The sequence below is a fragment of the Phyllostomus hastatus genome, unplaced genomic scaffold, assembly GCF_019186645.2.
Source record: "Phyllostomus hastatus isolate PE091 unplaced genomic scaffold, TTU_PhHast_1.1 phas_contig_495, whole genome shotgun sequence".
NCBI lineage: Eukaryota > Metazoa > Chordata > Mammalia > Chiroptera > Phyllostomidae > Phyllostomus > Phyllostomus hastatus.
This window is the reverse complement of record NW_025333895.1, coordinates 10,142,418-10,156,510: the sequence shown is the minus strand read 5'-3', so window position 1 is coordinate 10,156,510 and position 14,093 is coordinate 10,142,418. Positions and strand designations below refer to the sequence as shown.

Sequence of the window (14,093 nt, the reverse complement as noted above, 5' to 3'; positions counted from 1 at the left end):
CGCACCTGCCGGCTGGAGCCGTTCCCACGGGGCCAGACCGTCCTCAGGCCGAGCCGTCGGAGGGCGGGTCTTCGTCCCCAGCCCCAGGCTGACCCCAAGCGCAGGGCACCAGACCCATTACAAGAGCAGCGGCAAGAGTTACTTGGGCGCGCGCCCCGAGTTCCATGGCAGGACGCCACCCCCAGAGGGTCCCCAATTTGGCTGAGAAGCGACTGAAAAGTAAGCTCAGTCCGAGGGGAACGTGACTTTGCTGATAACTCCTCCCACGCAGACTTGTCGTGAAAAGGCCCGGGCGAGGAGCCGCCGGCGGTCGCGCGTCCACTGCACACCTGCCCCCAGGGCTCACTGGGCCTCCGCGGGCTCCCCGCCCCCCTACCTGCTACTTCTCTCCGCAGAGGATTGGGGCTGCGCCAGGAGCCGCTGGCCTTGCTTTGCTTCCACTTGGTTTCAGTGAACCCGCTCCTCTCGGGAGGGCGCCTCCGGGACCCTGGCCAGCGACGGAGCCACGCCTGTCCGTGGCGTCAGCTCCAGCCTCGGCCCCTTTAACTCGCCGGCAGCGCCAACTCGGCACAGACGCAGGCTTGCACGGACCTCGGGGCCTCTGGGGAAACGGCGCATCTGGAAGGGTCTGGCAGGAAGGCAGAGGGGCACACGTCAGGCTTCTGTGGCCCACGAGCAACGTTCCTCCATGGCCCTCTGAGGACCCTCCTCCTCACCGTCTTCGGTGAGGACGCCGGGGCGGCGCACCTGCTTCCACAGCCGCACCAACTGGGCGTCCCGCGGCGCGTGGGGAACAGGCTCCCAGTCCGGCTTCCGTGCTCCCGGAGCCAGTTCCGGAAACTTCCTGTGCGTCTGGGCCAAGATTTCTCCCTGCCCGGGAGCCACCAGCGTGCCCTTCCCGTCCCGGGACCAGCAGGGACCGCGCCCCGCACTTGCGCCCGCGCCCCGAAGGGCAGAGTTCCCGCACGGCGCGGGGCTCAGGCCGCGGCAGGCAGTGGGCACCGCCTTGGTCCGGAGAACCCGGGGCCTCAGGCTCTGGACAGTGGCCCCAGGTCCTCCAGTTGCCTCTTCCGAGAGTGCAGAGCGTGTCCGCGCAGGCCTGGGGCCGGCCGGCCGGGCGGGCGCACCGCGGGACCTGGAGAGGCGCAGACAGCTGCCCCGGGGCGCCCGACCCGGCGTCACAGGGACAAGTTCTCCGCAAAGGGGCGGTGCCAGCGGCCCCTTCCTCGCAGCCCGCTTCAGCCCCGGGTCCGTGCCCTGAGACCGCGGCGTCACGATCACAGAGCCCTTTCAGTGCCAGAGAGCCGACTGGACGTGAACTTCCGTCCGCCTCGCTTCCCCACACTCTACCAAACGGGCCGCTGAGGGCCCCGGCCAGGCCAGGCCAGCGCACGTTTGCGCCCCAGCTCCACAGCCCGCGTTCTCACTGGCAGGCGCCCAGCTGCGGCCACTGCGCCTGCCCTGGTGATGCGCAGCGTGTGGTTTGGGGCTGGAGTTCGGCTGTGGCTCCTCAGGGGTCTCCCCTCGTCCCCAGGTTTAGCTGCTCATTGGTTTGGGGTCTGCTTTGTTGAGTTGGCAAAGGCGGGGTCGGGGGTGTGGGTCGGGGAGGCACACGGCTTTGCCCAGGGCAGGGCCTCTCCAGAGGGTTCCCCGGAGACGAGGCTCTGACTGCAGCACCAGGGACTGCTGTGCCCGGCAGTCCCGCAGACAGCGTTTCCGGGGCTGACCGCAGGGCCTGGGCCCGGGAAGCCCAGGAGAACGAGGGGAGAGAGCACCGCACGGGCCTCTCACAGCTCAGCTCCTCGGGCACCACCGACTCCCGTCACTGTGCGTCGTGACCCAGGAGATTCTGCTGACAAGCACCCAGGGGAGCCTGGAGAATTGCAGCCCCCAAAGCAGCTTGAGAATAGCAGTCGCTCACTTCTGCTCGCAAGGCCCCAGGCTGCTGCTGGAGGTCACCTTGCCCGAGGACGCACTTGGAATGCGCTGCTGTCAGCACCACAGATGGAGGCGTCAGACCAGCCCGTTGCCTGGAAGGGCACAGTCCTGCCTTTGGGGGACCATGCAGAACCTCCACAACTGCCACACCCTCCTGCCGTCTGTCACGATCCCGGAGACACAAGCACCCTCCACTGACCGCCGTAGCCAGCACCCCAGGAACACAGATGTCCACCAGCCTCGTCCTCACTCCATGTCACTGATCCTCCGGCATCTGTCCTCCCGCAAAGCGGAGCCAGGCTCCAAGGCTGGGAGGCGGCGCTCGGTGAGGAGGGGCGGGGAGAAGGCCACAACGGAGGCCGGTGGGTGGGGAGAGCTGGGCGGGACCCAGCCCCCTGGCTGCTCGTGGGGCTCGGCCTTACTGGGGTCCTTTGTAATGCCCCAGGAGAACAAGTGTGTGTGTCGGGGGGGAGGGGGCCTGAAATCCTAGCTCCAGGGGCAGAGCTGCGGCAGAGCATCTCTTCTCTCTCCGAAGGAGGAGGAGACAGGCCCAGGGGCCTGAGGGTGGGCTCAGCCACGCAGCCTGGAGGAAAGGGGACGTTCGTTTTCTCCTGTAGCAGCTGCCGTCTCGGGGGTCTGGAGTCACTGAGGGGAGGCCAGTGGGGACGCAGGACCCGGGGTCGCCTGGGCACAGCCTGGACCCGGAGGCAGCCCGGGCGGGAGGGGTGAGCCCGAGCAAACAGACTCCCCGTTCGGGAAGACGAGGCTGCGCTGCGGAGCCGATGTCTGGGAGACGTGGCTGCGGGCGGCCTGCCGTGGAGCCTGGTGGCGGAGCAACGCCCTCCCGCAGCGTCCAGGCCTCGAGGCCGGGAACCTGTGCGTGCCTGGCTTCCGTGGCCAGGGCGGTGAGGGGGTTCTCCCGGGCTGTCCAGGTGACGTGACTGGTCCTCACGAGAGGCACACGCGCCACGCCCTCAGAAACGCGCCTGCACCCCCGTCCTCAACGCAGCGTCATCCACAGCTGCCCAGGCGCAGACGCAAGCCCGAGTCTGCGGCGGAGGAGTGGACACGGGTGTGCGCTGTGGGTGTGGATGTGAGGGGCGCGGCGGGGCCCAGAGCCGGGAGGAAACCCGGCGGCCGTCTGCAGCAGCACGGACGGCCCCCGAGGGCGGTGCGCTGCGTACCGCTTGACCTCGATCTCACTCACGTGGGCGTGCGGGAGCTGAGAACACAGGCCCACAGGGACAGACGGGGCGGGGGGCTGGCAGAGGAGGGGGAGGGTGATCACAGAGACAGCTGTGCAGTCACAGGCGAGCGACTTCTGCTTGACGACTGTCATTAACAACCCCGGGAGCTCCCTGGAAGGTCACTAAAGGGGGTAGATCTTTATTGCCATCACCACAGGAAAACAGGGATGGCAGGAGGTGACGGAGGTGCCCAGGCCTCACTGCCATCATCCTGCAGCACACCTGCATGTCAGGTCGTCCCGTTGCACACTGTGGACACGCACAATGTTACGTGTCAGCCCTGGCCCGGGCAAGCCTCAAGGGGACCACAGCCCTTGTTGCCGAGGGTCTTTGGTGCGTGGGGCGATGGCTGCTTGGGTCCTGGGTCACCAGCTCACTGACAACTGGTTTCACGGCCCCAGTCTCCACGTGTAACCAGCTGTCCAGCTGTCCAAGCAGCACCATTGGGACTCTCAAAAAAACTATACCCTCACCAGGTGCGGACCCCCTATGTTTGGTCCCCAGCAAGCCTAGGGGAGGGGGGTGTTACTGCAGCCCCTCTGTACAGAGGGGCAGGTATTCCAGATTAGCCCACTAGTTGGCAGCAGTGAGGTGGTATCCGTGGTGGCCAGCACCCAGGTGTTGTTCTGAAGTTCAACACTAGATGGCAGTGGACGAGAGCTTTTCCTCCTGAGCTCTGCTCAGGTGTATTTACAGGTTGCAACCTAGATTGCAGCAGAGAATAGTAACTATTTATGGTGCCATACACTCAGGTGTTGTACACCGGCTGCCCACTAGATGGCTGCAGATGAGAGGAGCTGGTCGCAGAGGGGGACACAGTGCAGGGTTCCACTCACAGGAAACGTCCAGGAGGGGCAGGTCCACACCCAGTGCGCTAGCGGTTGCCAGGGGCTCGGTGGAGGGGAAAGAGCGGTGACAGCTGAGTGGTAGGGGTTCCTCGTGGGGTGGAGAGAAGGTTCTTGAACTAAGTGGTTCAACCCACCCTCCCTTGCACTCCTAACTCCCCACGAGGCCTTATCTAGGGTCCTCCTGCCTCCATCGACCCGGTCTTCACCCCGACTCTCAGCCCGGTCGTGGTGCCGCCAGGTTCTCATTCCCTCTGCACCCTCCTCACCATGCACGGCTGTCTGTGCACCGAGACACCTCGGTCCTGGGACTCACTGTCCTCCAACTCCCGCACCCCCCACACACACACCCAGCAGCTTGGTGGGATTTTGTGTTTTAGTTTTTTGCTAAGTTTTATTTTAATCCAAGGACTTTGCTTCATACAAAATGTCAATGTAGAAACAATAGCAGAATCCAAAGTTGGGTTGATAAATATCACTCAAGCAGCAAACTAGTCGATCACAGAACTTTTAAAAGTGAGTCCCAGTTGTGTTGCGTGGTTGGGACTTTTTTTTTTTCTTTTAACACTGTTCTTAAATATAAACTTTTGCAACAAACTTTTGATTTATATCAAATATAATTAAAAATTAACAAATGATTACATTGTATCAAAAAGTACGAAGATATATATTGTCATGCACATACTTGCATATTGTATATATGTATAAATTTTACATGCACACGCAACTGGTTCAAACTATGGCCACTGCTCGAATGGTTCCAGTGCAGACAAGTGGTTAATGCATTCCAAGTTTGGCAACTCACTGTGGTTGTGGGGGACCATGATGGCTGAAAAGAGATGGTGCAGAGAGACCAAACCCGAAGTCGGGAAAATGAGACACACTGTGTCGGCCCCCACGCCCTGTACTTTTCACTGCTCCAGCGTCGAGAGGAAGCAGCTGTGGTTCTGCACCGAATGAGCACGCTCAAGAGTGAGGGGCTGGGGACCAGAGACAAAACCCCCTCTGCTCTGCGACAGGTCGCAGTGCTCCCACACATAGTCCAGGCTCCGGTTCAGCTGCATCAGATCGGAGCAAAGTACTCTGTTATCTTACAGTCTCAGGGTTGTGCCTTCCAGTAAGGAAACTATAAAATGGTTTGGTCACAATCATGCTGAAACCCCAGAACAGGTGGCGGTCTTGTGTTTTATTTCTAGTAAACGTGTGTCTTTTGTTGCATAGCCCTATGGGGGAACAGCATCCACTCACTGTGACACCTCCAACACAGACACATACGACACACACCGTTTCTTCACGGTGAATCGTGGGCACAAGGCAGTGGGAACACACATGACGCAGCAAAGATCGTCGACATTTCAAAGCACGGGAGGCCACACTGGAATATGCTGTCTAAACTCTTAGTCTCTCAGTGTCTCAGGCTTCACGTCCCACTAGGGTCTTTCCTTCCGAGAGTGGCCGGCGGCTGGATTCCACTCTTCCCGCCTGCATCAGAGTCGCAGCCGGGCTCCACTGCCACCACGCAGCTGCTGGAGCCAAGGTTCTCCTTCACGGGTCACTTCCTCCGAGTTCTGACCTCAGTCCAGTCGGCCCTCCTGCCCAAGGAGCCCAGTCCAGCCCCGACCCCACCGCGCCCCCATCTCTCCCATCTGGTGTGAAGAGATACATTCACAACCACAGGTTCTGCTGGGCAGGCGTCCATCCCTGAGGGTCAGTGTGGCACAGACTATAAAGGCCCCACACAGCAACTGCCCCTCGGCACTTTCCGGAAACCTTCCATGTCAGAGGGAGCCGAGAAAGGGGAAAGTCCCCTCACCGCCAGTTACCCGGTCCTGCTGGATGTGGGCTGTGTGCTCTCGGCTGACAGCAGCTTTCTACTTGGTTGCCAGGTTGCCGTGCAGAACAGCAACCACACACCCAGCACGGTTCACACAGCCGAGTGTCACCGCCCCCAGGAGCCTGGCGCCAGAGGGCTTGGAGGTCAGGCACTTGGTAGGGAGCAGCGAGAGCCAGAGGTCGGGGGGAGGGGGGCCACCTGGACTGGACAGAAGAGCGTCTCCTCACGCCAGTCACAGAACATGGTGAGAAGCGGAGACCTTCCCATGGGTCTGACATTTGCAGTCATGCCAGCATCTCCTTCCCTGTCAGCTGGTCTCTGTTTTTCTAGGCTGAGCACACAGAGGTTGCGATTAAAAACCAAAACCCGTTTCCCAGATTTGGTCCCTTGCAGGGTGGACGGTGTCTGGTGGAGGACAGAGCGTCGGACGTGCTGAGTCCACTTGCTGTTTAAGAGTCAAAGAACCACACGGGACGCGTGGCCTCACGACGCAGATGAGACCCGTGTGCCCCCGAGTCTGCTGCTGTGCTCACCGTCACCTTGGCCCTGAGGTCTCGCCGCTGCCGCTGCGCACCGCACGCGGGGAGAAAGGCCGTGCTGCAAAGCCAGACCTCCTCCAGGGCCCACGCAGCTCCCCAGGTGCGGGGTCCATCCCCAAGGGTGTGGACTCACAGGGCCCTGCTCCGCACACACGCCTTGTGTGGGCCCACGGTACGTGACCCAGAGAGGGAGCTCGAGGGGACACAGAGCCGTGGACTGTGGCGGAGAGGCGTCGAGTCTAGCCAGTGGAAAACGGGAGGAGCTGCTGCTGCTGCTGCTGCCGCCTCGGTCTCCCCGAACATCCCAGGAGCCCAGCACAGATGATAAAACTCATCCACAGGAACGGGGCCCGCTGGCGAGTGTGTGGCGAAGGGCCCGAGGTGCGCCTAGCACCAGTGGTCTTGGTCGGGGTGGTGGTAGCTGTGCCGCGTGCGGCTGCCCGAGCCGAGGCCCAGGGTGCAGTGGTAGCCGTTGGGCACTCGGCGCAGGGGGTGGGACTGGGAGGTCAGGGAGGACACGTAGGAAGTCCGGGAGGAGCGGCCTGAGTTGGTGGCCACAGCCTCCTCAAAAGTGAGCACATCCTCAGGCTGAGGGTGGGCAGTGGCCTCGCTGTCCAGGCGCTGCCCCAGGTAGGGGTCAGAGCCGATCCGAGAGCTGGGGACCAGGGGCTGGCTGAGCGGGTCTCTCTGGAGCAGGGCATTGTGTTCGGAAAGGCCTCGGCTCAGTCGGCCGGGGGAGAAGGCGGGCAGGCTAGCCTGAGCTCCGGCGAAGTGCACGGGGGAGGAGTTGGCCGTCTTGTAGGTGATGCTGGGGCGCGGTGTCAGGGGGGTCTGGGGGAGCTGTCTCCGCCCGCCGCGGCCAGGAGTGCTAGCACCAGATGTGGACAGCAGGGGGCTCCCATTCACTGACCCACCGCCCTACAAGAAAAGGGGACACAGCAGGTGCAGTGAGCCACCAGGCAGGGGCAGGCTGGGGGCGGGGTGGGGGGGCGCGGCGTGCTGGGAGGCATAGGTGTGGCTAGCCTCCAGCTGCTGGTTGGGGAGTGGCGGGTGCCAGAAGGGGACAGAGGCCGCTCTGCCCGGGTCAGAAGGAGTGCCGGAGAGCCGGGGGAAACCAGAGGGGACGAGGCCGGGTGGGGAGCAGCTTGGACTTGGACCCGGGATCAGGGACTGAAGGGGCCCCGGGCCAGGTGTTGAGGGGAGAAGCAGCCTCAGCTGCCTGGGCAAACCTGTCTTGGGGGTCCCGGCTCCGGCCCGGCCGTGGGCGACGTGGGGTGGCTGCCGAGGGAGGGCCTGGGCTGCAGGGGCTCCCGGCCCCCAAAGCGGTCGCACGAGTAGAAGCGCTGCTTCTCTGAGGAGGAGGAGGAGGGCTGCCTGCGCTCCTGGGACCGGCCCCGTTCCTGCCTGCGCTCCCGCCTGATGCTCGCGGGCACGTCTCCGGGGGGCGGCCCGGGCCCCGGGCCCGCAGTGCCGCTGGCTGCTGGTGCCGGGAGAGAAGTCGCCTGCTGAGCCAGGCAGGGAGCAGGTGCCCTCACCCCAGACCCAGTCCCCAGGCTGGCAGAGAGGTCCAGGGGAGGAGCTGGGGCGGGCGATCCTGCCTGGTGCCAGAGCTGGGACACATCCCTGTGCTCTAGGCTGTCAGGGGGATTGTGAGGCACAGAAATCTGAGGGTCCCGACCCCCTCGGGCTGTCACACCCCAAGCTCAGGCCACTGCTACTCAAGGACCCTCACACCCACCACCATCCGCATCTGCTGACAGACTGGGCCCCTTCTCCAGGGACTTCTGCTTCCGGTCCCTGCGGCGGTGGCAACGGTGGTGGTGGTGGGTGGCAGTCTGGCTGGTGGGTGCACGGCCCAGGAGGGCATGGCCGAGGGGAGCCACGTGGGGGCGCTGGGGTGCCAGTGTGGAGATGGAGCGCTTCATAGGGCTGGCATCCGAGGCTGTCTGCATGGAGACAAGGGTGTGCCCAGCCTGAGAGGGGCGTGGGGAGGCTCCCAGCAGGGTGCACAGCAGAACAGGCCCCTGGGAGGGACCGGCCCCCTGGGGCTTGCTGGGCACCTCCCCGCCCCGCCCTGCCCCACCCAAGACCACCCAGTGTGTGGCAGTGTCTGCACAGGGTGTCCTGCCTCCCCAGCCAGGTGGTACCCCGGGACACCCTTGGGGGCAGTGGGGATGCACAGGAGGACGTGGAAACTGGGAAGGACAGTGCCGCCGTGGGAGCAGGAGTGATAAGGTTCTAGAATGGAGGACAGATGAACTGTATGGAGCCAGAAACCACAAGGGGGAGGGCTCAGCAGGGCTCTCTGAGAGCTGCACACAGCCGCCGACCCTGAGGGTCCCGGGCCAGGGACAGCAGTGCCCCGACATGGCCTCAGGTCTGCAGGCCCCTCCCTGCACCCTTATGAGAGGGGCCCAGCCCAGAAAACGCGGTGCTGAGCCCCTGCCAGGGCCTCCTGCTCTGTCAACAAAGGGCCCACAAGGAGCAGGGGCCGGAGGGGCGTCGCCTCCAATGTCCGGAGAAAGACAGGCCAGGCCACCCCCAGAGCCCCCGGGGGCTCAAGGACACCATGGGGAAAGGGTGGTCGGAGGCAGGAGGCACCAGGGCATTTTGTGGGGTAGGAGGGGGCTGGGGGGGAGAAAGGGAGGAAAGGCTGGGTCAGGGATGCGGGCTGTGTGCCCCACAGCTAGGTAGGGTGCTGTGGAGACCAGCATTGCATTCTGGGGGTGCCCAGTGGGGCTGATAGTGTCCAGGCAGCTGCGAAGCTGGGGAGGCTCCAGGCTAGGGCTCATCCCTCCCACCCCGCCCCCACCACTGGAACTGCGAGACCACCGACCTGTGTCCCCGCTGCCAGACGGGGCATGGAGGCCGCTCGACCCTGGCTCTCCAGCCCAGGTTGGGGCTCCCCGTCAGAGCCCCGCAGGGCCTTGCTCTGCGTCTGGACGTCCACAGCCTAGGGGCACATCGACCCCACCCAGTCACACCCACCGTGGATCCCAGCCTCACCTGCTTCCTAGCCCCTCCCCCAACCCCATCTGGTCTCCTCCACCCTAGTGTCACTGCCATTCCCCCAGCTCAGCCCCCCTGCCCCACCCCCACCCTCATCCCCCTCCCGTCTCACGTCCACCCCCAGCCCGGGGCCTCCTCACTGGTTTTCCTGACTGCACCACGGGGATCTCTGTGGAGTGACCGCGCTCCAGGGGGGTCCTGGCCTCATAGGGCATCTCCTGGGCCCTCTGGGTGGCACCCCAGGAAACAGACTCTTTCATGCCGCTCTCGTGGGTTTGCCTGTGGAGAAGTGAGGCTTGCTCTGCCGGCTCTGAGGCCCACGCAGCAGAGAATGACCACCCAGGACCCACTCCACTTGCCAGGAACCTGCATCTGCTCACATGCAGGTGCTTCTGAGCAGGGGCCCAGGGATGGGTGTGGACCCAGTGCTGGGGCTCCTGTGTGCAGCGGGGCAGGGACGGGGCCATGTGTGTGCGGCGTGCGGAACACACAGCTGCCAAGACGTCCTGCCCACAGAGGCCACACCTTCCAGAGGCTCCATGTCCTCACCCCCAAGGCTGGTCAGCTCCTCCGACCTCCTGACCCCCCTCAGATCGGGGCTCCAGGGCCACACCTGGGGGGGCCTTTCACAGCACACGCATGGCACCTGCCAGCTCCTCCCCCTTCAGTGTCTGTCCTTCTGATCACCTCTCCCAGGCGGCATCAAAACTGCCTGCATTCTGCTGGTTCGTGCCCAGTGGCGCGCTGCACACGTCTCCCGTCACCCGGGCCAAGCGGCACCCTCACGCTCCAAGTCCAGAGGTGGGCCCTGATGGCCTCCGAGAGCTACACCGACAGCCACACTGCTGTCCCTGGGGTTTCTTCCTCCAGCAGAGCTGCCAGCCTCCCCTGCAGGCTGCGGGCCTGCCCCCCCGCCCCTCCCCAGGGTCTGCAGGCACTACCGAGAACTGCGGTTTTTTAGGGGACTGTTCCCAGCTTCCGCAGGGATCCCTCGGGGTTCTGTGGAGGCTTCCCCTGCAGTGTTGCCCCCACCCCTCGACCTCAGGCCTGGAGGATGGGGCCCACGGAGAGGCCTGGACGCCTCCACCCTGGCCTTCCTCTTGGGCCCTCCTCACGAAGGAGCCGGCCCAGGCTTAGCCCCAGACAATGCCGGGCTGGCCCCGAAACTGGAAGTGATGCGCCATGGAACTACAGCGGTTTGTTACTCGGCTTGAAACTGCCTGACCCACTGTCCACAAACCAAAACACAACTTGAAAGAAGAATGTAGAAGATGGAGGCATAGGTGGACGCACCGTACCTCCCCACACAACCAAGATTAGAACAACAACAGTTTAGAGGCAGAATAACACCCAGAACTGATAGAGAATTTATCTGAATGGAAGTCGGACAGCCAAGAAGTTGAAGTAGACCCGTTCACGCAGACCGGTAGGAGGGGCGGAGAGGAGCAGCTGGGCGCGGGTCTCGGCGCGCAGAGAACAGGGAGAGTTGGGCGCACAAGGCAACCGGGAGTGCGTAAGGAATCTGGGGTGCACAAGATGGCAGCGGGGTGGACCCTGAGTACGCAAGCAGCAGCTGGCGGACCCAGTGAGGAGGCAATTGTGGACCAGGGCGGAGCGCGCAGCCCAGGATCCTAGGGAAGGGACTGAGGTCCCAGGAGAACAGAGCTACCGCCATTGTTCGTTCCCTCCCGCCCCCATCCCCGCCCCCACATACAACGTCACAATCTAGCGACTGGGGTGCCCAGCCCCGGTGAATACCTAAGGCTCTGCCCCTCACCGTAACAGGAGTGACCAGACCAAAAAACAGAAAACAAAAAACAAAAAAAAAACAAAAAGGAGAGAGAGACATGTCTCAAACAGAAGGACAGATCAATGCCCCAGGACTCATCCTTTTGAGCGACCAAGAGACAGCCAATCTATCAGATGCACAGTTCAAAACACTGGTGATCAGGAAGCTCACAGAATTGGTTGATTTTGGGTGCAAATTAGATGAAAAAATGCAGGTTACCATAAAAGACATGAAGGAAGATGCACAGAGAACCAATAGTGATGGGAAGGAAACTGGGACTCAAAACAATGTAGTGGACCAGAAGGAAGAAAGAAACAACCAAACAGGGAAGAATGGAGAAATAAGAATTCAAAAGAACGAGGAGAAGCTTAGGAACCTCCAGGATATCTTTAAACGTTCCAACATCCGGATTATAGGGGTACCAGAAGGGGAAGAGGAAAAGCAACAGATTGAACACATATTTGAACAAATAACAAAGGAGAACTTCCCCATTCTGGCAAAGGAAATAGACTTCCAGGAAATCCAGGAAGCTCAGAGAGCCCCAAAGAAGTTGGACCCAAGAAGGAACACACCAAGGCACATCATAATTATATTAGCCAAGGTAAAAATGAAGGAGAGAATCCTAGAAGCAGCAAGAGATAAGGGGACAGTCACCTACAAAGGAGTTCCCATCAGACTGTCAGCTGATTTCTCAAAAGAGACCTTATAGGCAAGAGGGGGCTGGAAAGAAGTATTCCAAGTCATGAAAGACAAGGACCTATATCCCAGATTGCTCTATCCAGCAAAGCTTTCATTTAGAATGGAAGGGCAGATAAACTGCTTCTCAGATAAGGTCAAGTTAAAGGAGTTCATCATCACCAAGCCCTTATTTTATGAAATGTTAAAGGGATTTATCTAAGAAAAGAAGATAAAGAAAAAACTTGTATAGTAAAAGGACAGCAAACTCACAATTATTAACAACCACACCTAAAGCAAAACCAAAAGAAACTAAGCAAACAACTAGAACAGGAACAGAACAACAGAGATGGAGATCACATGGAGGGTTAGCAACAGGGGAGTGGGAGGAGGAGAGAGGGGGAAAAGGTGCAGAGAATAAGTAGCATAGACGGTGGGTAGAAAATAGATAGGGGCAGGGTAACAAGAGTACGGGAAATGTAGAAGCTAAAGAACTTATACATATGACACATGGACATGACTAAAGGGGGGGCTATGGGTGGGAGAGGGTGTACAGGGTGGAGGGGTGTGAAGGGGGAAAATGGGACAACTGTAATAGCGTAACCAATAAAATATATTTTTTTTAAAAAGAAAGAAGAATGTAAAACGCAATAAGAGCCCAGAGTCCTCTGTACCCACTGGACCGGCCTTGCCCCCCTGAGAACAGCAGGCTGGGGGTCGGGCCCCACTCAGCCCTGGCAGGGTCAGACACAGCTCACGTCCGTGCCTGGGCCAGTGGGGCATTTGCAGACAGGGGACTTCCACTGGCCCAGGGCCTGGCTGGAAGGGCCCTGCCCCCACGTGCAGCCCAGGCTGGCCACCAGCGGCCACCTCTCAGCTGTCTGCAGTGCACAAACCGAGACCGTTAAGTCACATCACTTGGTGTGGGGTGGCTCTTTACCAAGAATCACTGTGGCAAGAGTTGTGTGACACAGAGCATCTTGCCAGTTTGTCTGTGAAACACAGTTGTTGCAGAAATCAATACCAGAATGGAGAGAGGGAAGCGTCTCGAAGGAGGCAGGAAGGTCAGAGCGCTGATAGACCACCGACAGAATGGGGTGAGGACCCAAGGCAGAGACAAGTAATTCCTTAACAGTCTGCAGGCGGTCCGGGCCAGTGAGGAGGGAGAGGCCCAGACCCTCACCCGACAACAACACGGGCACTCGAGGTGGGAGGCGACAGCTGGGACTGGGGGCTGTCTAATTACGGCTCTCAGAGCCGTCAAAGGCTCCTGTCTGATCCCAGGGGGACACAGCTCAGAGTTCACCACAGAAACTGCCACATCTGGACTGGCCTGCGGCGGACTCGCACGGAACACCTGGGTGGAGGCGAGCACAAAGCCAGTCCCAAGAGCTGTGATGGGCCCTGAGGACTCCCTGTCCTGAGTGCTGCCCAGGGGGGCCCCTCGGAGTAGGAGGTGGAGAAACCAGGAGCTCGGCTTCCCCCCACACCGCCAGCCCTGTGCGGCCCACAACTCACGCCCCCCTGCCCAGGACTCACACAGCCCCGCCGTTGCTGAGCGAGGTCGAACTCTTCTGCTGAAGGAAAACCCGGGCTCCTCGCAGCACAGCCGGCTGCGTCTGCTCCAGTGTGGCCTTCAGAGGGTGAAACAGGGACACGGGGCCCATCTGCAAAAGGGGTGCGGGGAGAAGCAGTGCTCTGAGGGCTGGGGCGACTCCTCTGCCCCACAGGGCCTCAGCGACCGGCTCCTGTCCCCACCCCTACGGGTGGGGCAGGCAGGGACCTGCTGCCAGTGCGGTCTGGAAGTGACCTCGGGAAAGCCGGTTCACTTCCTGGAGCTTTGGCTTCCCGACCTACAAATTTGGGGATTCGATGTGATTACAGAAGGTGAAAGGAGTTCCTCTTAGCACCACCTCTCCTTGCCTGACAGAGGCGGCAGGAGTCCCAGGGGGACAATTCTGAGGAGGTTTTGGGGCGGTGGGGGGGGACGACTCAGTGAAAGATGGGGAGTGGAGGGCTGTCACGGGCGCCAGGCGCTTCCCTTCCCCACACGGGCAAAGGTCTCAGAAGCCCCAAACAGCAGGCCGCTTGCTAGACAGAGAACCCACGGATGGTCACTGGCTGTGTGGGGAAGGTGTCAGCTCCACAGGGTGACTTCAGAAAGAGAGGCTCCCGAGTCACCCGTCAGTGCCACAAGTGGAACAAATGGAGACCCTG

General features: G+C 61.4%; 1 protein-coding gene across 9 annotated transcripts in view; it reads right to left on the bottom strand.

The window, feature by feature from the left end:
* Positions 1-4,415: 4,415 nt before the first annotated feature.
* CACNA1B (calcium voltage-gated channel subunit alpha1 B) overlaps positions 4,416-14,093 on the bottom strand; it is a 126,005-nt gene continuing 116,327 nt past the window's right edge. For 6 of the 9 annotated variants that reach the window (XM_045846035.1, XM_045846036.1, XM_045846037.1 and 3 more), the window contains 6 exons: positions 13,416-13,543; positions 9,553-9,691; positions 9,240-9,356; positions 8,142-8,349; positions 7,633-7,880; positions 4,416-7,321 (listed from right to left, as the gene is read on the bottom strand). In XM_045846035.1, coding sequence (XP_045701991.1) covers positions 6,791-7,321; positions 7,633-7,880; positions 8,142-8,349; positions 9,240-9,356; positions 9,553-9,691; positions 13,416-13,543 — 1,371 coding nt within the window. In that variant the 3' untranslated portion in view covers positions 4,416-6,790. Of the gene's footprint in view, positions 7,322-7,622; positions 7,884-8,141; positions 8,350-9,239; positions 9,357-9,552; positions 9,692-13,415; positions 13,544-14,093 lie in introns of all 9 variants that reach the window. The other 3 variants (XM_045846041.1, XM_045846040.1, XM_045846044.1) reach the window with 2 other exon arrangements.